The sequence below is a fragment of the Microplitis demolitor genome, chromosome 3 (assembly GCF_026212275.2).
Source record: "Microplitis demolitor isolate Queensland-Clemson2020A chromosome 3, iyMicDemo2.1a, whole genome shotgun sequence".
NCBI classification, from domain to species: domain Eukaryota; kingdom Metazoa; phylum Arthropoda; class Insecta; order Hymenoptera; family Braconidae; genus Microplitis; species Microplitis demolitor.
Window position 1 is genome coordinate 7,930,182 of NC_068547.1, and position 21,536 is coordinate 7,951,717.

At 29.9% G+C, this 21,536-nt stretch overlaps 2 protein-coding genes across 4 annotated transcripts; one reads left to right on the forward strand and one right to left on the reverse strand.

The window, feature by feature from the left end:
- Positions 1-7,718: 7,718 nt before the first annotated feature.
- LOC103569699 (uncharacterized) lies at positions 7,719-11,372 on the reverse strand. Of its 2 annotated transcripts, none has more exons than XM_053737651.1 (5): positions 11,117-11,372; positions 10,724-10,945; positions 10,553-10,640; positions 9,380-9,610; positions 7,719-9,296 (listed from the first exon to the last, which is right to left on the reverse strand). In XM_053737651.1, exons 2-5 carry the CDS (start codon positions 10,936-10,938, stop codon positions 9,183-9,185), a joined length of 648 nt encoding a protein of 215 aa, XP_053593626.1. In that variant the 5' UTR covers positions 10,939-10,945; positions 11,117-11,372; the 3' UTR covers positions 7,719-9,182. The 2 variants fall into 2 exon arrangements, with proteins under 2 accessions (XP_053593626.1, XP_008545378.1); XM_008547156.1 differs by having other exon boundaries at positions 11,086-11,372.
- A 4,720-nt stretch (positions 11,373-16,092) lies between these two features.
- LOC106693354 (uncharacterized) lies at positions 16,093-21,309 on the forward strand. Of its 2 annotated transcripts, XM_014440526.2 has the most exons (7): positions 16,093-16,264; positions 16,510-16,584; positions 18,472-18,708; positions 19,686-19,864; positions 19,936-20,064; positions 20,138-20,309; positions 20,406-21,309. In XM_014440526.2, the coding sequence occupies exons 3-7, from the start codon at positions 18,596-18,598 to the stop codon at positions 20,770-20,772; spliced, it is 960 nt and encodes a 319-aa protein (XP_014296012.1). In that variant the 5' UTR covers positions 16,093-16,264; positions 16,510-16,584; positions 18,472-18,595; the 3' UTR covers positions 20,773-21,309. The 2 variants fall into 2 exon arrangements, with proteins under 2 accessions (XP_014296012.1, XP_014296013.1); XM_014440527.2 differs by lacking the exon at positions 16,093-16,264 and having other exon boundaries at positions 16,496-16,584.
- The last annotated feature ends 227 nt before the right edge of the window (positions 21,310-21,536 follow it).

Genomic DNA, 21,536 nt, shown 5'->3' on the forward strand with positions numbered 1-21,536 from the left:
AAAACAATAAGCCAGAAAAGTTTGAGTTTCAAAAGTGTAGGTAGAGTAATTATCTTTTTTAATATCCCATAAAAAGCCAATAACAGAATTTACTGATTGACTTGTTTTTTCTACCATTGTCACGACCACAACAATTTTATACCTAAAAAAAAAATTTTCTTCATTTAATTTTTATATTCTTACACGGAGAGAAATTTATGGTCCCCATTCCTACTACACGGAGAAGAAAATCTGATATTATTTGTTATTTTTCAAATAAAAATTACTCTTCCGCCAAAGCAAACTAGAAATAGTCCAATAATATAGAAATTTTCCTTTGAATAAGTAAAAATTATAATCGCTTAATCCTATAAGTAAAATTACTTTGAGTATTAGAGTACAAAACATAGCCATTCAATAAAATTTGTTATTTGATTTAGTGAAAAATCTATCTCAGAATAAAACTTTTATTGACACTGCTATTTTTTACTAATTAAAAACTTGAATAAATTTCTTGCAAGATTTTTTCATCAATTTTTGAAAAAAAAAATTTTTTTTTTATTTTTAACATCCATTAGAAGTAAGTAAATATAGATGAAAATACTAATGTTGCCAGGGATTTTTTTAGCTTAATGTACCCCTAATAACCCTGTAAATTTTCAAGTTGATCTATCGAACCGTTTTTCGTGGGTGATCGATCAACCTTTTGCTAAACAATTAATGGAACAAGTTTTGTTCCTGTAATTGTGTAATCATAATCAAAATGACAAAATAATCTCATTTTGACTTTTTTTACATTTCTGCGTTGGTTACTCAGCAAATGCAAGGAAAAAATAAACAAAAAGTTTCCAATAAATTTCATAAAAAATCAAAGAAAACAAAATTGAAACTCTTTTTTTTTGTGTTCGATATCGTAAATTTTTTTGATAAACTCAACCGTTTAAGAGATATTTAAGCATTAAGTTGAAAGACAGCTTTCACACACCAACTCAAAATTTTGCTCTGATGATATAAAAAATTCCTTTTATTTCGAGTTTAAATATCTCTACAATGGTTGAGTTTATTTAGATAATCTAAAAGGCCATTTTTTGTAGAGCAGTGAATTTCCGACAAAAAATGTCAAAAGCCTAAGTATATATCTGTTTGCTGAAGAGTTATAGAAGTTTAATCGAAAAACATTAATTTTTAAATCTATCCACTTTGAGCTTCGGTATCACTTAAATGGTTGGATTTACGAAAAAAGTGTAAGAAACCTTTTTCTCAGAAAGGATGGGCCTCTATATTCTATAATTCCAAGTAATCATTAACATAGCGGTATGGGATGATATTTCATAAACATATTAGGAACGGTTACCATAAATTATTCTCCGTGTACCGTACGGTATAGGAATCATACCCAAAATATATTGTAATTGCTATTAGAGGTTTCTCTCCGTATACATATATATTCTCCCTGATTAGAGAATACGATTTGTGACGACTAATAATTTAATCATCATTAATCGTCTTTAGTATTTATAATCGTCTCGTTTTTTCACATTTAATTGCATCTAATCATCAAAAGACGATTTATTATTCTACGACTAAAAACAATTAATAACGATTAAAATTTCTAATCATCATGAAACGTTTATAATCTTCATGTGTGACCAGAAATTGTAATATTATATTACGATTAAAGACGATGAAAAATTTCAAAACTTCTTTAATCGTAAAATAATATTACAACTTCTGGTCCAGTATGAAGATTAAAAACGATTAATGACGACGTGAGATTTTTAATCGTCATCTCTTATAGGAAAAAGAGATAGACCCAAGCTTAGCCATGGCTTGGCGAAAAATTTATTATTCTTGGTGAAAGATTTATAAGTCTGTCTAAGCATCGAAATTATAACAGCGAGCCAAGCTTGAGTGACAGTATTGTGTCAAGACTGCATCTTAGTATTGTCCGAATATCCAGAGCCAGTATTATAACAAGACTGTAGCTAAATAAGCACCTACACTTATTAAATACATATAAAAAAAAATAAAATATTAGTAGACATGTGTGTGATGGTAACATATGGAAATAAATTTTTACAATAGAGAAATCGGGTAGATCGATGAAACTAATTTTTTTTGCATTCGCTGTGTCTCGAACCTGGTTCTTCATGGCTTCTAAGCAAGTGTCTTATTTAATAAGCTGTTACGCTACACATAGAAGCCAGAGGATTTTAGGTACCATTTGTTATTTAGGCTGGTAAATCAGAGCTTGCTATTTGAATATTGGTTGAATTTTGCTTCAAGACTGCCAAACCAAAGCTTGCTACTTGAGTTGTGGCTGAATCTTGGCACAAGACTGGTGAACCGAGGCTCGTCACTTGAATATTGGTCGGATCTCGGACCAACCTTCAATATTTTATTTCCTACAAGAATCGTCTTTAATCGTCAAATAATATTGCGATTTTTGGTCTCGAATGAGTATGTAAAACAATACATGACGGTTTGAAATTTTTAATCGTCATGAATCGTCTTTAATCGTACAATAATATTACAATATCTGATCCCACTTGAAAATTAAAAACGATTTATGACGATTTGAAACGATTAAAACATTTTTAGTCATCATTAGACGTATTTTCTAATCAGGGCTGTTCAACATACCTATCAAACTGCAATTTCATAACTTTTTTTTTAATTTCTGCAGCTACTTGACTACATACATCTGGAGCAGCATTAGCATCGTAGGTAATATCTTCAAAACGATATCCCATAACTGTTTTAACTATTTGATCCACAGGATCAGCTCGAAATGGTTGATGGGCATCAAGACGAAATGAATTTTGATATTTTGGACTCTGCTAATAGACAATAATACCTTAGCTCGAATAATTATTTTTTAAAATAATATATTTCTCACTTTCATTGAATTATTTAAAATTTAGATCATGATGATTATTATTATTATTATTATTATTTATAATAAAGCAAACCTGATCATAATCAATGCTATTTCGTGCAGATGAGTCGAAAGTCATAGGCATCACAGAGGTATGTTTTATAAATTTTATAATAGAAAAGAATAAAGGCAGTTTTAAAATAAAAATTGGTTCAATCTCGGTAATATTAATGTATTTAGATACTTGGCAACCAAGCTACAGAGACGGATCGATTTTTGTACCATCGTGACACCGATCACAAGCTGCTGTTGATTTTCAAAAGCGCGCGATTAGTTTAATTCTCAATTTGTGAATACGTATTTTTACATAGTGAAAAATTTTGTGTATTCGTGTTAATAATAATCTGTATTGAATTTTCTGTGTTGATTATTTTGTGTTAAATCAATACATTTCATTGAGTTGCTTCAAAATTTTAAAACGATCTACTATTTAACACTTCAGAAGTGTTACCTACTACGAAAATCCAAAGTGTCAACACCAAATTTTTGTTATTTTAGAATTAATACAAAATTTATGTTGAAAACTCTATCGGCAAGTCACCGAAAAATTATTAGGACAATGAAAATGAAACCAACAATTTATAAATGACAATTTGACTTAAAAACTTTTACTATTGCCAATATATTAAATGTACCATTTACTAAATGCCGAAACGTTTATGAAACTAATCAAAAAGATTTAATTATTATTTAAAATTATTTTATGTAATGTAAAAATAACTTTTTCGCTGATTAAAAATGTGATTTCGTTTTTTAAAAGAAATTAGCTTTTTACAACTAGTGTGAAAAATTGCGTGATTTTTTAAAATTTTGAATCTAATAAAAAAAATTGTTTACGATCAAAAAATAGTTCAATGTTGAACTATTTACTATATGTTGAATAATAATAATCATCATTTCCGATATCTTAATAATAATATATAAACGACAAATAGTATGTGTTAAAAAGTAAAACAAATATTGAGCGGACCTTTTAACACACAGACTATATTCATTTTAACACAATGTGTTTTACTGTGTGATACATTTTTGACTATCATAATTAATAATAAATTTGAATGTACTTAGTCTTATCTAATTACCTCAGAAGCCAATTTCTTATGTAGATTTATAGTTCGTTGTCGAAGTTTTGCTCTACTTTCTTTTTTTTCCAACTATAATTAAAGTATATGAATTAATTTACACTATGCAACAAAAATATCCTTAACTATAATTTTAAAAAATATGTATTAAATTTTCAGGCTTAAGTATATGTCTGATTGAGTAAGTGGTATATTTGAGTCTGTTTTGACAGTCACTATTGAAGTTTCTGATAGAAGTACACTTTCCACTAATTCATTTCAAGAGAGTAAATAAAATTAATAAATACTGGTTGGACGATAGTAAATATTAAAATTTATAATTAATTTATAGTAACTATGGTATTAAAATTGAACTCACGCATTTCCAAAAACTGATAGCCATGGTAAATGCGTGATTTAATCGTAACTACCAGCACCTTCGTGAGTCACGAGTCTGTTGGGTTCTAGATTTGAACTATTGGAGAATGAAGAAAGAGGTGAAGACGAAAGTGAATTATTCACCCTCGTATATTTAAATAACTTGCATGTATTATGTTTCATAAAATAAACTGACACGCGTCAAAATTTTCTATCGTATTATTACGTGTTAGATGTGATTCTGTCTTCCATCATCTTGGTAACATTAGATTTGAACTCAAAGTATTTTTCCATACAAGAAAATCGATACTATTAAAACGAAATCAAAACAATGATTCTAGTGTAAATATTTAACAGAAGAAGGCTAAAATATAGATCAGTGTTTTATCGTAACATGCATGCAGTAATAATCGATTATTGTCATGAGGTATACAATAAGTTCAGAAACATCATCTATTTTCTAACACATTTTGAGACTGCTTTACTCGCATGTTACGCCAATCCGTATCTGTCACGCCAGGAAGCGATAACTGAAAGCTTGCAATTTCTACTTATAATACTTATTTCCATAAAATTGAGTTTATAGAATAAAATGTAGAATATGTTATGAATCATGATATAGATATCATAATACTCATGACATTGAATCTATGTACTTACAATATTATTAATAAAACTTCCATCAAAATATTCCTAAAAAATAGTGTATTGTGAAATAAGGGATGAAACATGGCGATTTCAGACGTGGGTGAAGGTAATGGTGGCTTGAACCAAAGTCGGAACTTGGAAAGATTGATTAATATAACGACGCTAGCTGGTGATCAATTACTTTCATATGATTATCTCTATTTATGGGGTCATTTCCTCACTTTTTTGGAGATGTACGCTAAGACAAATCACTTTTTATCTTCGCGATTTTAACTAATAGTCATCACATCAAAATTTGCAGGTTAAACCCTGGCTCAGGCTAGCCTCTAACCAATTTTTACTCTATCTAGAAAACGCACTCAATCAAATAAACAATAGATGGGGCTCCTATTAAATTCCCTTACGACTAATCATCTTAAAATGTTCACAAATGATGTAAAATTATTTAGGTTAAAGGATAGGGTAGAATACAGCCACAATAATTATATAAACTTAGTAATCGTATATTGATAATTATAATAATAAGAATTACTTACACTATTACGCAGTGATGTCCATAACAATAACTGAGTTGCTCCTTGATGGCGACTTTTCTACTATAATTATTTAGACACGTGGCACTATGTGGTTTCAGTTCACAGACTTTATAATTTTGGATATAAATTTTTAACAACAATCTCCAGCAGTTTCCCAGAAAGGAAAGTACGACGGACCTAGGCTTGGCCCAAGTATGTAGAACCTTGGGCCAAGCTTGTAAACCAGCCTTGCTAGAGTTTAAGGTAAATTAAAGCTTATAAAATCAGAAGGCTCGCTGAGTTACTGGGTGTGCTAACGTCTGCCTGTCCAACGATAGCTTATGGGTTTCTACACTGTAAGTGGCTGGAGAGACAGAAATTTTTAGCATTAAAATTTAATGGCGGAAACTATGAGGGAAAAATATTTTTACCTGAGTCAATATTGGGAGACATCGGTTGGTGGAAATCAAATGCGGCCATTGGTTCAAATCCCATAAGATCCCAAAACTATGCTCTAGAAACCTTCTCAGACCCATGCCTGTCAGGATGGGGCTGTTATTGTAAAAGCAAGGAAGCCTTTGGGTTTTGGGACAAGAAAGAAAAGAGGAATCATATAAATTATCTTGAATTACTGACCACATTTTTTACTATAAAGTGCTTTGCATTAGATAATATAATGGCTATCGCGTACGTAAATAGGGCCGGGGGTGTTCAATACCCACATCTTAGCGTTTTTTCTAGAAAAAGTTGGGGATGGTGTGAGGACAGGCAGATATGGCTGAGAGCATCCTATATAGCAGAAAATACGGAAGCTAACAGAGCATCACGCAATGTAAGAGCAGATTCTGAAGGGGAGCTAGACCAAGCTGCCTTTAATTAAAGTAAGAAAAAATTCAGTTGGTTCTCGGTAGACTTATTCGCATCAAAGTTAAATAAGAAATGCAAAATATTCTACTCCAGGTTCCCAGACCCAGAAGCAAAAATGATTGATACTTTAATTACGTCATGGGAAAAACAATATTTCTATGCCTTTTCTCCCTTTGCAGTAATTTTACGTACATTGCGAAAAATAATTAACCACCAGGTGGTTGGAGTACTGGTAGTGCCGATATGGCCTACCCAACCGTGGTACCCCCTATTTACATATCTCCTTACAGAACTTAGTATTATATTTAAACCATATAATAATTCATTAGCATCTGCTTGTAGAGACATTAGCCACTCATTAGAATCCCACCTTCCATTGGTCGCGGGCAAATTGTCAGGACGGCGTACGGAAGGGTTTATCGGAGGATACATCAGATATGATGATCAACTCTATTGCAAAGTCAAGATTAAAACAATACAAGAGTAACTTAAAACGATGGTGGAACTTTTCGCATTTGAATAAATTAGATCTGTTTAATTCAAAGACTATTGATATTATCAACTTCTTAAATCGTGTTTTCGACACTATATTATCTTCAATTGAATTAATTAATTTTATTTACTTCATGAATTACGTGAAAAAATCATCACTTTACAAATATTTCATTTTTACATACGTAGGAATTTCTACTTTGTTAACATGCGAATAATTTCTATGTTAACATGGGAAATTTTCTCATGTTGACATTGACGGATTTCCTTCGTCATTGAAGGAATTCAGCAATGTTCACACAGGAATTTTTTTTTACGTAGGAATTTTTACTATGTTAACATATGAAAAATTTCCATGTTAATATTGGAATCGTTCCTATATTACATAGTTATTTTTCCAATTTTTGGTTAGGAATATTTACATTGTCAATATGGAAATAATTCGTACGTAACAAAGCAAAATTTGCTACGTGACATAGTTACAATTCACATGTTGACTTAGTAAAACTTACAACGCCGACAACGGGATTTTCTCAAAGCAAAATTGGAAAAATTCCATTTTTCCTCTCCTTGTAATTATTAAAATTAAGAATATATTTTAATACTTAAATGATAGTAAGTGGGTGAAAAAGTTATTATGGATAAAAAAGAAATCTTAATATTTATATTTTATTTTTCTTTCATCTCTAATATTTCACAACATTTTTTACATACCAGCCAAAATCACTTAATTTAAAAACGATGTTGTTTTTATTATTGAAACACATATAACAATTTTTAAATTTGAATCCTCTATAGTTAAACAAAAAATCACAACCATAACTTTATTGTGCTATCTACCAATTTTTATTATTACTAAATGTATAGTTATATTGTTGCATAAATTTTATAACTTGAAAAACGAATACAAAGGAAACATTTCTCATTTATTTGCCTGCAAATATTTGAGACTAAATAGTTTTCGATAACAATATATTTTTTTGTTTTCATATAAATTATTATCTTTCACAAATCAAAAATACACATAGAAATAGTTATTCAATAGTGCTTTTAACTTAAAAAACTTCTCGAGTCAAAATTAATAAAGTTTTCTGAGCCCCAAAGGACTCAGTTCTTTTGATTTTGGACTTGCCACTAAATGCAATATATTACTCAACTCCTTAGTGTTCTGAAATCGCGTATGAAGAAGTAAATCCGCCTATGAAGGAAAAATAATCATCAGTTTAGAAGGATATTTTAACCCTCGAATGCCTACCATACTTTTAATTTGTAAATTCGAATGAGCTCAATTCCTTTACAGAAGATTATCGTTACAATAATAAGAGCTTTTTAAATAGATGAAAACATTTACTGAACGTGAGCGGTCGAGAAGCAATGTGGCAGCGTTCATGCTTCATATTTGTTAAATGTTAGTATCGTTTCCCGGCGCCAGTAGATTAATTATCTGCAGTATTTTTCGAACCTGTCGGTGGTTTTAAATTTCCAGTACTCCGAGGCGATTGAACATTAATAATATTCGAATGAGTTAAAGATTCTCATTATTCAATTCGAATTTCATATTGATAAGTAATTTTCAATTCGAATACTAATCGCATACCTTTAATCATTATTAATAATAAATTCGATGTCATCGGATTTAATCATACAATACGATATTTACTACTGAAAAATTATTTGTAGAATTTTTTTGTTTCAAATTGATGTCGAGATGGCAGTCATTTTCGATTAATGTCCTCTTTTCCCTTCTTTCCTTTTACCTATTATACACATCCGAAAAGAATCTTACCCTAACGATGTAGATTCTGAGGGCACATTTTATCATTTAAAAATGACGATTTCAACCGAAATTTGGTAAAAGCGGATAAAGTTACCAAATTTAGATTCAAATTATCATTTTGAAGTACCGATTATCATAATCTTAAATGATAATTTCAACCTCCATGTCCTTATGTCAAATTTGAAAGTTTAAAGTACTTCATTAATTTTGAGTCGAGCTTAAAAAATATCATGTTTTTAAATTGTTCAAAATCTCCATTATGTTAACTTCCACAACTTTTTCAGGAATCACGATAATTAAATCAATTATCCAGCCTCTAAAGTGCTTATTTAAAAAGATAAAAAAAAAAAAATCCACAAAAAAAATGATTGAAAATAGACAAAACGAACGAATACTTTTTGAACATTTATAAAATATAGAAAATACGTTTGAAAATGTAAGTAAACTTTGTATATAGTAAAATCAAATCGCAAATTGCATATATTTACTTTTATAAATGCGGTACTTTTTATAATAATTTATTAATTTCAAGACAAAAATTCTACTTCGGATTGAATATTTTGCCTTGCTTGGTCTTCAAATTTTTCTCGAAATTCTTTCGTGGCAAAAATATTTGGTATTTGTAAAAAATTTTGCAGCACCTTAATGTAACAAAATAACGATTTATTAAAATGAGTCAATTTTTATATTTATTTGATTATAAATTAATTCATCATCAATATACCTTCAGTCTTAATGCTGTATACATTGGTTCGCTGAGAAACGAATATTCTCCTCGAATTTTGTCTCTATATTCTGAGTAAATTTCAGGATTTGATCCTAAAACAGCCATATCTAAATCTAATAAATAGTGAGCATCTTCGCTACCAAAGGCACCATCGATTTTATGTTCTTCAGTACTGTGAATCGCTATTGCTTTCAGGAGTGCACAAGTTTCATCTCGTATTTCATCATCCTAAAACACGATCAATTGAATATTTTTTAAATTAAGAAAAATAAATGACCAAATTTTATTTTGAAAATGATATTATTAATGGTTATCTAAGTCAATTGAAAACAAGCCATAATCAACACAATGCGAATTGGCGAATTCAAATTAGTTATTAATTATTATTTCATTTTAGCCTTTTCAAATCCTATCTTATTGGTGTTCGCTTCACTGGGCGTGAATTAAAGTTAAATGATGATTTTTTTTTATGATTAAAATTATTTCTATAACTATGGCCTTAACCTATGACTTCCTCTGCAATCGTATTGATATAATCGTAAGAAGCTATAAAGAACTAATAACACAACACAATTAGAAATAATAACACCACAGTCATAACACCATTCACATATTCATTTAGTGAATAGTCACTAATTCTGCGTGGTACGATTGTAGCATTGACAAAAAGTGAATATTCACTTGGAATTAGTGAAAAATCACTAGTTCAGGTTTAGAGAGTATAATGTAAGGCATAGGGTAAAATTCAATTTCAAACTTCATGGAATGTCAGTCATCACAGGCGACTGAAATCATCCGGTTTCATCATTATCGCATAATACATGTATCAGTGCACTGATATATTCATTAAAATATGCACTATATTCTAAACTAAGTAAAAACTGAGACTTGACAATTAATGTTATTATTTAATTAGTTCTATCTCCCTTTGTGATGTTCTTATCTACATTTAATTTTGTAAGTCGATTCCAATTGCAATAACTTGACTAAATAAATCAGTAAATACAGTGGAAACCGTTTATAACGACATCGAAAGGACCTCCTGTTATTGGTCGTTATAGCCGATTATAAGTGAACATTAATAATGCATGGGTTATATTCGAAAACAAAAATGCATAGGTTAAATTCAAAAACAATGATAAACATTTATTAAACTATAAATTCACTTACTTGAGGTATTTCAGCTTCATCAGCAAATGCAATAAAATGGTCTGTATTCCGATTTTCACCATCAAGAGCTTTTGGATCGTATTCGAAGCTATTGAATATAATAATTAAAATGAGTTTGAACTTAAATACAATCTTTTTTATAGTTGAATAATATTAAACAAGTATTCTTACTTTTGAAAAAATAAAGCTAAAAGCAAAGCTTTGGAATTTTTTAATTGATCTTTTATTTCTAAATAATGACCTAACTTTTCTATAAGAGAATCCAAATTGTGATACGTTCTTTTTTCATCAGAATATACTTCCTGTAAACGAGCTAACCAGGTATCACATACATCTGTATTGAAGCCCTCAGTCGCATCTTTCCAACAGTTTTCCAATAAACTCATTTTTAATCTATTAAAAATATTAATTTGTTAAATTTATATAATTTTTTAATTAATATCTTAATGTATTATAAAATACTGGATATATATAGCTTTATACATATAAGTCGTAAATTTATAATATAAAAGTATAACTTATTTAGTACTTACATAATGTTTAAAAATACTTTATTTCACTTACATTAAAGTGGGATAAAAACAGATCAAAAATTTCAATAATTAATGATTTACGTAAAAAAAAACGGTTAATCAACAACCCATTCCGTTTTATTCACGATTTCGATATGAACTGTCAGTCTGAAATTATACGAGTTTTACCATTTATTGATCGGTTGCACAAAACCTCGAGTGTACATTGAGCGACATCCCCTAGTATATATGTATATATATCAGGCTGACAAAGGCGCACAAGCGAACGTTTACTGTAAACACTTGCGACCTTGATGGACCTTAACCTGAATCATTTCGCTGTCCATCTTACAGCTTGAAATAAATGAATCTATTTATTTTATGAATGAATGTATTTCTTTGAATCGAAATTATTCAGGAAATAACATTCTTTTGTCTCCTGGACTCAAGCCTATACACGTTTTGGATCGATCTAGGTCATAAAGGTAATATGTAGAGTATTCTTATGCACGATTAAGTCAATGGCTCTTGCGAGCTTGGGTTTGAAACACTCATAACTGACAATTGCACCATATCAAATTCTATTCTAAATTGCAAAATCTATACAACAGATATGAATATGTAAATATTCTCTAACTTTAAACGTATCAACCAATTTAGATCTTTAAGGTGATATTTACAACAGCTTATTAATTCCTAGGTGAGATATTGACCTTTATTGGTACAGTAGGTTTGAAGTTATTCCGAAAATAAAATTTTCTGGAAAATGTCTTTTTTGAAAAACTTTTAGTAGAGTTGATGGACTGATTTCAAAATCTAATCAGCTCTAAAGCTGTATCAGTCACGAAAAATAGTACATTTTTGAATAATCTTAAAAATCACAAAATTGATTGATTTTTATAATGTTGTTACCCTGCTTAAAAAATCCGATAGATTCTTATAGCTGTATGTATAAGGCCATATACTTAACTATAGCACTTCTCATAGAACTCATTCATTCTTATAAAATTTCTATAGGAATTTATGAGGATCTATTGGATTCTATGAGATTTTCTAAACAGGGTACGTACAAAGTTAGAAACTATGTCGAATACTGTCTCAAACATCAGAATTAGTTTATTAGTTTAAAGGATATCAGCAATGAAAAATTTAAAAAATAACAAAATACTTCATTTTTCTCGGATAACGTACATCCTAATTTCTCATGTGTTTCGAAACTCATACTGGTCCTGTGACTTCATAGTTCGTTAATGATCATTACATAAATTATCGCAATTGGTTCGATAGTTTAAATAAAATTATCATCAAAAATTAAAAAAAAATCACTGTTTTATTTATTTATGTTTCTAACATTTTTTCCGAATGTTTCATAAAATTACCCGCTGGTTTGATTCAAACGTACTCTTTATCTTGATTATTTTTATCAATATCTGTCCAAGAGATTGGATTCATCAATCATAATAGTGATTGACTTGAAAAAAACGGCCCTTAATGATAATTATAAATATCTCGAATTCTCGACGATTAACAGGAACCTGAATCTTATCGAGCTCTAAAAGCTCGAAAATATAAAAGGACGAACATATTGTCGAGCTTAAAGAGCTTATACTTGTATGGACAATAATATTTTCGAGCTGAGCATAAAAAAAATTGAAATTTTTCCAATTTTTATTCCAGGGACCTACGAACTTGAAATTTAAAATAAATAATATTTACATTACGATAAAAGCAATAGTAAAAACTTTTTTTACAAATTCAAGTTTTAGAGAGTTTAGCAGGGGTGTTTTTGTAAAGAACGAGACTCAAAATTCATGGCAGTTATAAGTTATCGTTTCTGTTTTGATTTTTGACAGCATTTGTTCCTACTTTCTCTACTGCCTCCAGCAGATTTTGTTATATGTGCGATTGGGAAAAAAGCTGGTAGCCTTTTACTAGGAAAGGAGGCGATTACAGAAGTTATCGACTACTTGTGGCGTTCTCTTTTACCATTGTAGAATGTGATTTGCAACTAGCAGATGGCGTAAGAATAAATGTTCTTTCCGAATTGAAAATAAACGATTTTTAAAACATTCAGGAAGTCTTTGTTATTACCTCGATATTTGAAAATCGAGTTTTTATTAGATGTTGACCTTTTGAGGTCCTAAAAACATAAGGTTTTACTATATTTTTCAAAAACTTTTAATATCTTATAAAGATTTGTTAAATTACAAAAAATTCCATAAAGTACGAAATTTTATCAACGTTTTTTTTACAAGTCAGCCAAAAACGTAAAGTCTTCCCAGAGAATAATTTACCGTCGGTTTTTACCCCCACTCTTAGAAAACGAATTCAATTACGCTGTTGCTACACATTAACATTACAATTATCATTATCATCGTTCGCGAAGATTAATCGAGTGACTGTGCCTACAAATACATTTTAAACTAAATAACGCAATATTTTCAGTTAACATGCACTTCAAGATAGAATTAGGTTCGTTTGATGGATGACCATTTCTCAAATGTTCTTTACTCATAATCAGTAACATAGCATTGGGCACATTAGCATGTAACAATATCTGAAATCACATACCACATATTAATATGAAATATTTACAGATCTTAAGCATTCCACTATGATAACAGAGCCGTTCGAGCTCAAACCAATTCGCACGCTGTCCTTTCTAGTTATCTGAAATAACATCCCCAATATCTGAATAGTAACTATACTTCTAATCACCTCATACACAGAATCATGTAGCATCGACTAGATTTTTCTGTTTGATATTATCTGGTATGTTTAAAATTCAACATAGATGGTCATGTACTTTTTGTACTAAAATGCTTGTTTCTAATCGAATTTTTTTGTTATTTATTTAAAAGATCCAAAATTTTCAGCTTATTACATGTTTAATTATGATGTCACAAACTTAAGGGAATAAATATATTGCTTAATGTAATAATATCTCACTGTATGTTAGAAAAAAAACTTGATGAACGTTGAGAGGGGGTTCATATACTTAAGACCTAAAAAATAAATAGTACTATGTAAAGCAATGACTGAATTAAAATTCATAAAGACCATTTATATACTTTTGATTCTGATTAAATTGAACTGTGATGTGAGTCTGTACATTCATTTTGGGCTGCCAATATATTTTAGGGGACCTTGGAGTTTTAAACTTCCCTTTTTGAATTTTCTGTTCTTGACTAATTAATGATAATGTTTGATTATTTTTGTGCAATTCGGTACCATCTAAATAACGAAGAAACGATTATTTTCAATGAGTTTGGGGTGCTATGTAATTTTTTTTTTAGGCCCAATCACTGAAAATTGCTGTTTCTAGTGCACATACTGCTGACCAAATTATGAATCTCATTGACCATTTAATATCACTTAATTTCCATTCCAACAGTATTTTTTTGGAGGTTGAATGTCGAATTTACCGTGCTAAAATTTTTTATATGGCCTTGGGATTTTTAACTGGAAATTTTGAGAATCAAAACCGTGACCAAATTACGAAAGTTACTGACCAAATATGACCAATTATTCTAGCTGTGAGTGGGTCCGATATTCGTACTTTCACGTGCTAACGTCGAGGAGCCAATCAAAAGAGCTTATTAGCCATCAACTTTCTTGAAAATTTCAGATCATTTGATTAAGTAGACTCGAAAATATTTGCGGATTACAAAAAAAAAAATATTTTTTTTTAGTTTTTTATTGATTCCTCAGAAACGACTTATACAATCGACTTTAAAATCTTATCATTTTTAGAAAATAAAACACGTCGATTGCCGCCTTAGCCATCTCAATCGTATAATTCGTTCAAGCACTGAAATAGCTGAACCAAATGATTTCAAAATCTGATCAACTTTAGACTATCAAAACGGGACGATTGCCACTTCAAACAAAAATCAGACCACTTCAAACATAAGAACCAGATTATTTGTCAAAGAACAATCGTAGGAGAAAAAAATGTAAAAAAACGTTTTCTTTTTTCCAATATCTTTGAAACGACTGAACCAATCAATTTCAAATTTCAATCAGCTCTAGAATTCAACAAAACGCGTCGATTGCAACAAAAAAAAAGACATCGTCGTCAAAATATGAAAAGAATAACATTTTATGCTATTTTTTCCGGATAAGTCATAATATAATGTCTTATAATATGTCCAAAATTATACCAACTCCTCGTCCTTATGGTCTCTTTCGATCCCCGTATAATATTATCTAACTCGTTCTTTAGTTTTAATCATATTATCAACGAAAAAATTTAAAAAATACAGTTTTTAATATTTTTCGCGGATATTTTATATATTATTGCTCTGATCTGCGTCAAAATTGATTCAAATCTTAATTTTTTTTACTGACATTGATTTTTACCTTGATTTTTTTATTCTATTGAACATAATCAGGACTAACAATTTAAAAACCGCATGTTCATTAATAATTTTTGATTCTTAAATTTTTCAACCTTATCATAAAACGTTACTTGTTAGAGTTTAAAAGGCTCATAATAAAACAATCGCATGTGAAAGCATTTTCGAGATCAAAGAGCTCGAAAATGTAGTCACACTAATGTTTTTGAGTTTGTTTCACAATTAATTTTAATATGGTATTTCACTCAGTTTTCATACAATCTATTTTTTTTTCCCGTAGATTTTTTGTTCATTTTTCTTTTTTAAATTAAAATAACTAATTAGTTTGGGTACGACTGATCTTGAGAATCATTATTATTCGACGTTGTGAAATAAAATACTCTGCTTATAAAAGGTCACTAGCGTGCAAGTAAAATACTGAGCACGGTGCGATCAATGAAAGGTAAAATAACTTTAAACCCCTTTATGCAGTGTTTTACATATAAAAAACATTACAGATCATTTTTTGTACTTAAATTAATAAGGGAAAATTTATTTTATTTGTATATTTACTAAATTAGCTATAAAAGCAGGGCGTGAAATGACAGTCATCATTTGTCATCGGATGGTCGTCACCTGTCGTCAATCCGAGTTTTTTCGTTGCTCCGTTAGTCCATACTGGGACGCCGTGATATACACATCGTGCATTTCAAGCAATTGTCGATTCGAGACACTTTCTCTCTTTCTCTTTCTCTCTCTCTCTCTTTCTTTCTTTTCTTCATCAGTATTTTTTTCTTTTTAATATGATTTTTCGATGCTTAATATGTTAATAAATTTTTTTCGATTACTGTATTACTGACGAGGTAAATTCGCTTGTAGTTTAAATATTTGGTGCTTCGTACTGTTTGTTACAATTCATCAATTTTTATTGTTGGATTTATTTATCTTTGTTTACTCAATTTTACAAATTACTATAACAGACATAAAGATTAGTAACATTTTAAGATATAAATACTTAACATCTTTCAATCTAAAATGTGTTGATAAACAAGCTATTCTACAGTTAAGAAAATTTTTTAATTTTTATAATTTTTATAAAATTAAATAGAAGCTGAAGCCACAATTGAAAAGTAAATATGGAAAATAAGCCTACGACATGTTAATTTTCAGTTTGAAAAAATTGGTAAGTACATTTTTTAAACTTATGAGGAACATAATTACTTTTTGTATTACACTGTACGCAACGGAAATTTTTCTCCAAACATCAGGAATTTATATATAATAACCATTCATTTTGAAAATCAAATACCTTAAAAACAACAAAACTTTATGACATGGAACCTTCATCTCTTGATGCATTATCGCTAGGGGACAATTTATGGCTACTCATTATCTAAAATTCATCAATGTTTACTCACTTCTTTTTTTTTTATATAAATAGTTATGTCGCGATAAAAAAAAAAAAACCTCTCTCGTTTTATTTGTTTCTTTTATTTTTAAAATTAATATTAAAATTTTTTTCTGCTATTATAAACTTTCTATATTTTTATTAAGGAAACTATGTAAAGATGATCCATATGCAAAATTATTCATTGAGATGCAATTTTTTTTTCGGAAATAATCTCCGGAGCGAGTGGTGTGAAACCAAGCATGAAAATTCATTTTTTATCTCTAAGACTTGCAGACTCGAACTTTAAAACAAATATTTCTTCCACTTGTAAGAATCCGCCATTACTAGTATATTTTGGTAAATCGAATTCGCGGGAAGCTACGGAATAGTTAGAGACAGAAATGATTCTGTTATTAAAATATAAGACCTCCAAGCGGCTGATGCGGCTTTTCGGCACGCGCATGGCTCGGGTAATCACCAAAGTTAAGTAGCATCGAGAATGATTACTACTTGGCTGGGTGACGATCTCTAACCGTTAGGCTATGTTTTTTTTTGGATAACGTAGTGTGTTCGATGGATTGATTCTATAAAATCAACTGGGCTCTGAAGCTTGATAAGCTGTGTCGAATGCCACCTCAATTATCAAAATCGTTTCATTCGTTCAAGAGAAACCGTTGTCGAAAGGATTAACCGGTGAACAAATTAAGTATTTCACTGGAAACAAGCATAATTTAGTATCATGAAATGAACTTTTATCTTTACTGATTGATTATTTAATACTATTATATAATTCTGTACATGTCGTAATTTATAAGTTTACGTTTAATAGTTAAAATATCGTTTGTTTTAATTGTCTTCAGTTGAGATGTCGTTTGATTGAACTGTTGTACGGTTAAAGTGTTCTCGGTTGAAGTGTCGTCGGTTGAACTGTCGTGGTCGTACTGTCTTCAGTTTAAATGTTACAGAACCCCCGTGTCCACCAGGGATCTACCCTGGTCTCTTTGCTATTCATTATTTATATTAACCCTGCTGGGGCAATTCTTTTGATGTTCCTGGATCTATTTTCAGATTAAGCGTTTATTTAATACAACGTCTCGACAAAGATCCTTTTTAAAGGCTGCTCTTAAACTGCCCTTTTAACATTTACAACTTGGTATATTCCTTTCTATCTGGACTTCGCACCCCTGCCTCGTCAAGCTTGCACATAATTTAAAAAAACACAACTATAATCATCTTATTCTAAAATAACTGCGCACAAAAATCTTATAATTTTCCGGTCCCGCGTAACATTCCCATCTGACAACAGTATGCCAAATGCACATTTATGACGTTACCTATACTAATTCCTAAATTTACGTCACCTAATGTAATCGTCACAAAAAATTAAAACTTGAACTACAAAAATACATAAATAGTAAAAATAATTCTACAAACTATTTTTAAGACCTCGGATAAATATACTCATCTAGACTGGTTTACACATATAGATCTCAGTCCTTAGAAATAAAAAATTTTCTCTGCGTGAACATGTTCACTATGCATGGTGGAAATATAAGATTTTCTATTCACACATCACCGTACTGTACAATAAACTAAAACAGAAGATCTCATATTTTTTTTATATTATCAGAACTGTTTTTTTTTTATTTTTGTTAAAAACGATTTGTTTTTTAATTTTAGATACAAAAGAACTTTAGCTAGAAAGCTCGCAACTCTACTTAAAATTATAATAGTTACCTGAAGAAGTCATGGCAAAAATACAAATTATAACTTAGATTTTCTTCAAAGTATTCAAAGGAAAACTATGGCTAATGAAGACAAATTAGTTTCACGACTAACAATTGACCGAGCAGCTTTTTTGCTTCTTAGGGTGAAAAGGGCATTTAAGAAACGGAAACAAGAAAAGAAAGAAGCAAGGTATTTATTAAAAATCAAATTTTCTTATTGGTAACGTCATTTTATTTAAAAATATTTCATCACTTTCATTCCTGCCAAAAAAAGAAAAAGACCTATTATTAACTATTTTTCCGAAAGATGATATCTTCATTAATGCTTCAAGAACATTTTGCAAATTCTCAAAAAATTTCATGAGAAATATCATAAATTATACGATTGGTATTTAATAATAATATAATAATATATATCACTGCATCTAATAGTTCAATCAATTTAATACTTTGTTTTCTTATTTTATACTTGTTAATAAATGATATTTTCTATTAATTTTTATAAAGAATTAACATTTTGTGTTTTATAAGCTTTTCAAAGTTAATACTCCAGTTGGATGTAGTTTATTCCACTTTTACACCGTTATCACTCCGCTTTTACACCGGTATTTTAACACCACCGAATCGCGCCTCTTTCACCGGTGTAATTTCATATTAACACCGGGCGGAGTTAAAGTGAGTTTTTTAACACCGCTCTTTTTAGTATAATAAACCCTTAAATTTCCATGATTCTGTTTACTCTAGATTTCGATGACCTGCTAGTATACAAAATATCAAGTTTACAAATTCGACATCAAGACTTTTTTCTAGGAAATTTAATGCCCTACAAGAATATTCTAGAGCCAAATTTTTATCTCACACAGTTAAAAAGTTATAATATTTTTAATCAAAAAACATTTTTTTTGCATGTTCTTTAAATGGGAAATTTCAAATGGCTACCGATACCTTTTGCAATTGAGCTAAAAATTTTGCCCAATGTGAGAATTTTTTTTCTCGGTATATAGGTCCTTTTCAAAATCACAAATTCGATAAGTTAGATTTTTTAGCTCACCCTAATATATATGTATATATATATATATATATATATATATATATATATATATTTGAACAGATATTTTTTTTAATGCGGTGTTCTCATTGATTCATTTTTTTTTCTTGCTTCAATAGTGAAACACTTGAATCGGAAGGAAATTCATCAATTTATCGAATTGGTAATAATCGCTATGAAAATAGACGATCTCGACCTGCTCCACTTTTACGCTCTAAAACATTGCCTGCAATAATGGTTCCTAATGTTGATATTTTTTCACTGCAAGTCAATACTTATCAGCTTGCTAAAAATAAAGGTTTGCTTTTAAGTTTGTTATCTCAGTTATTTCATTTACACTAAACAAATTTTATTATTTGCTGTCCCCAGTTGAACCAGTCAACATCAAAAGACAACAAGCCTCTTCTATGTCAAAATACAATGTTGAAAATATTTCATCAGCTGTAAATCATAATAGATTCCACATACCAAGAGTCTTCTTTACTGATCATATACTAGGTATGATTTCGCTAACAAGAATGAACAATTAAGAAATTTCAAATCATAATAACAATTTATTTAATTCTTTAAGAACGCCGTAAATCTACAAAAATAATTCACGATGAGCACAATGCTTGCCCACACAATAGCATTCAAACCAGTAGTGATAAATTCAGTGATATGCATGGTTCAGGCATCGGTTCAGAACCATCGAAGAAAACCAATAGCTTATTAAATCCACAAATAAATTATAACATCATTCCGTACGTTATTTTTGAAAAACATTATTGACAGTGTTTCAATTTATGTTAGCATATATTTTCAAGTTTAGCTTTAGTAATTTTGTGATTTTATTCAAGATTTGCGGAAGATGATCGTATATTGAGACAAAGTAATCCTATTCCACGAAAAGTATCTATACAAAGGAGTACTTCTATGGATAATATATTTTACTCGACAGATTTGAAGGTTTATAAATCAGATCAGACTGATAATTTTATGAAAAATATTAAACTATTGAACTGTAAGCGCGAAAGTCAATTTGATATCAATACTGAACCTAGTTCACATGCTTTTGTAAATAGCGATGGTGCGAGTCAAAATACGATTTTCTACTCAATTCCTCTAACCAGAGCGAAACGATTAAAAACAATTGAGCAACATAGTTTTATTTACAATGAACATGGTAAACGAAGCAAGAGGCTAAGAACTCCTGTTCGTGAGTAAACTATCATTATATATATTTTCGATTATATTCTATGAGAAAGTTGAGTAATAATATTTGCCTTGGTATTACAATATCCACAGTATACATATAATATGCTTAGTGAATGAATAAAAATATACGTCAATGCACTATCAATCACATTTTTCACTGCCGTTTGATCTTGGGCTATTAATTCTAGCTTGGTCACCATATGTGACTAAAATGACTTTGGTCAGGTGATGAAAGATTCGCCGCGATAACTATAATAGTTCCAAATCGTTCAGGTTATTCACGACCACTGTAGTACTTCTGAAGGTAGACAATGTCCATTAAAGCCCAGGTTAAGCCTCATTGGAGTATCGATATGACCCCCGGTGGATCCTGGGCATCATTTATTTATCTTTTGGTGTATAATTTCATATTTTAAGTTTTGTTATTTTTAAATTGGCTGACGCCTATCTCACCTGCTATTTTTATATATCCATAGTTATTAAATACATAAATGATAAATGATTAGGTTAAGTAATTGGAAGAAAAAACTTTGACGGAAACTTGAATTGGTGTTAAGTGCTCGAGGCTACAAGACAGGGTGGAACAGATAATAAGCGCTTGTCCCTAGGTAGTAATCATATTACTCAAGTTGCTTGAACAGATTATTTGACTGAGTATTTGATGCAAAATATAACAAATCTTGTCCGAAAATATTTGTTCAAAAGTTTTTTTCAATGTCTGGACTGTATATAATGCAGCAAGTCTTGCGTCAGAAACTTGACAAGGATTTTGT

What these genes read in the sequence shown, in the direction of transcription:
- LOC103569699 (XM_053737651.1), bottom strand. Translation starts at nt 10,938, where the DNA reads ATGAGTTTATTGGAAAACTGTTGGAAAGATGCGACTGAGGGCTTCAAT. An exon ending in ATGAAGCTGAAATACCTCAA is followed by an intron (nt 9,611 to 10,552) that starts GTAAGTGAATTT and finishes ATCGTGTTTTAG; the next exon opens with GATGATGAAATACGAGATGA. An exon ending in ATACAGCATTAAGACTGAAG is followed by an intron (nt 9,297 to 9,379) that starts GTATATTGATGA and finishes TGTTACATTAAG; the next exon opens with GTGCTGCAAAATTTTTTACA.
- LOC106693354 (XM_014440526.2), top strand. Translation starts at nt 18,596, where the DNA reads ATGGCTAATGAAGACAAATTAGTTTCACGACTAACAATTGACCGAGCA. An exon ending in CAAGAAAAGAAAGAAGCAAG is followed by an intron (nt 18,709 to 19,685) that starts GTATTTATTAAA and finishes TTGCTTCAATAG; the next exon opens with TGAAACACTTGAATCGGAAG. An exon ending in ATAAATTATAACATCATTCC is followed by an intron (nt 20,310 to 20,405) that starts GTACGTTATTTT and finishes ATTTTATTCAAG; the next exon opens with ATTTGCGGAAGATGATCGTA.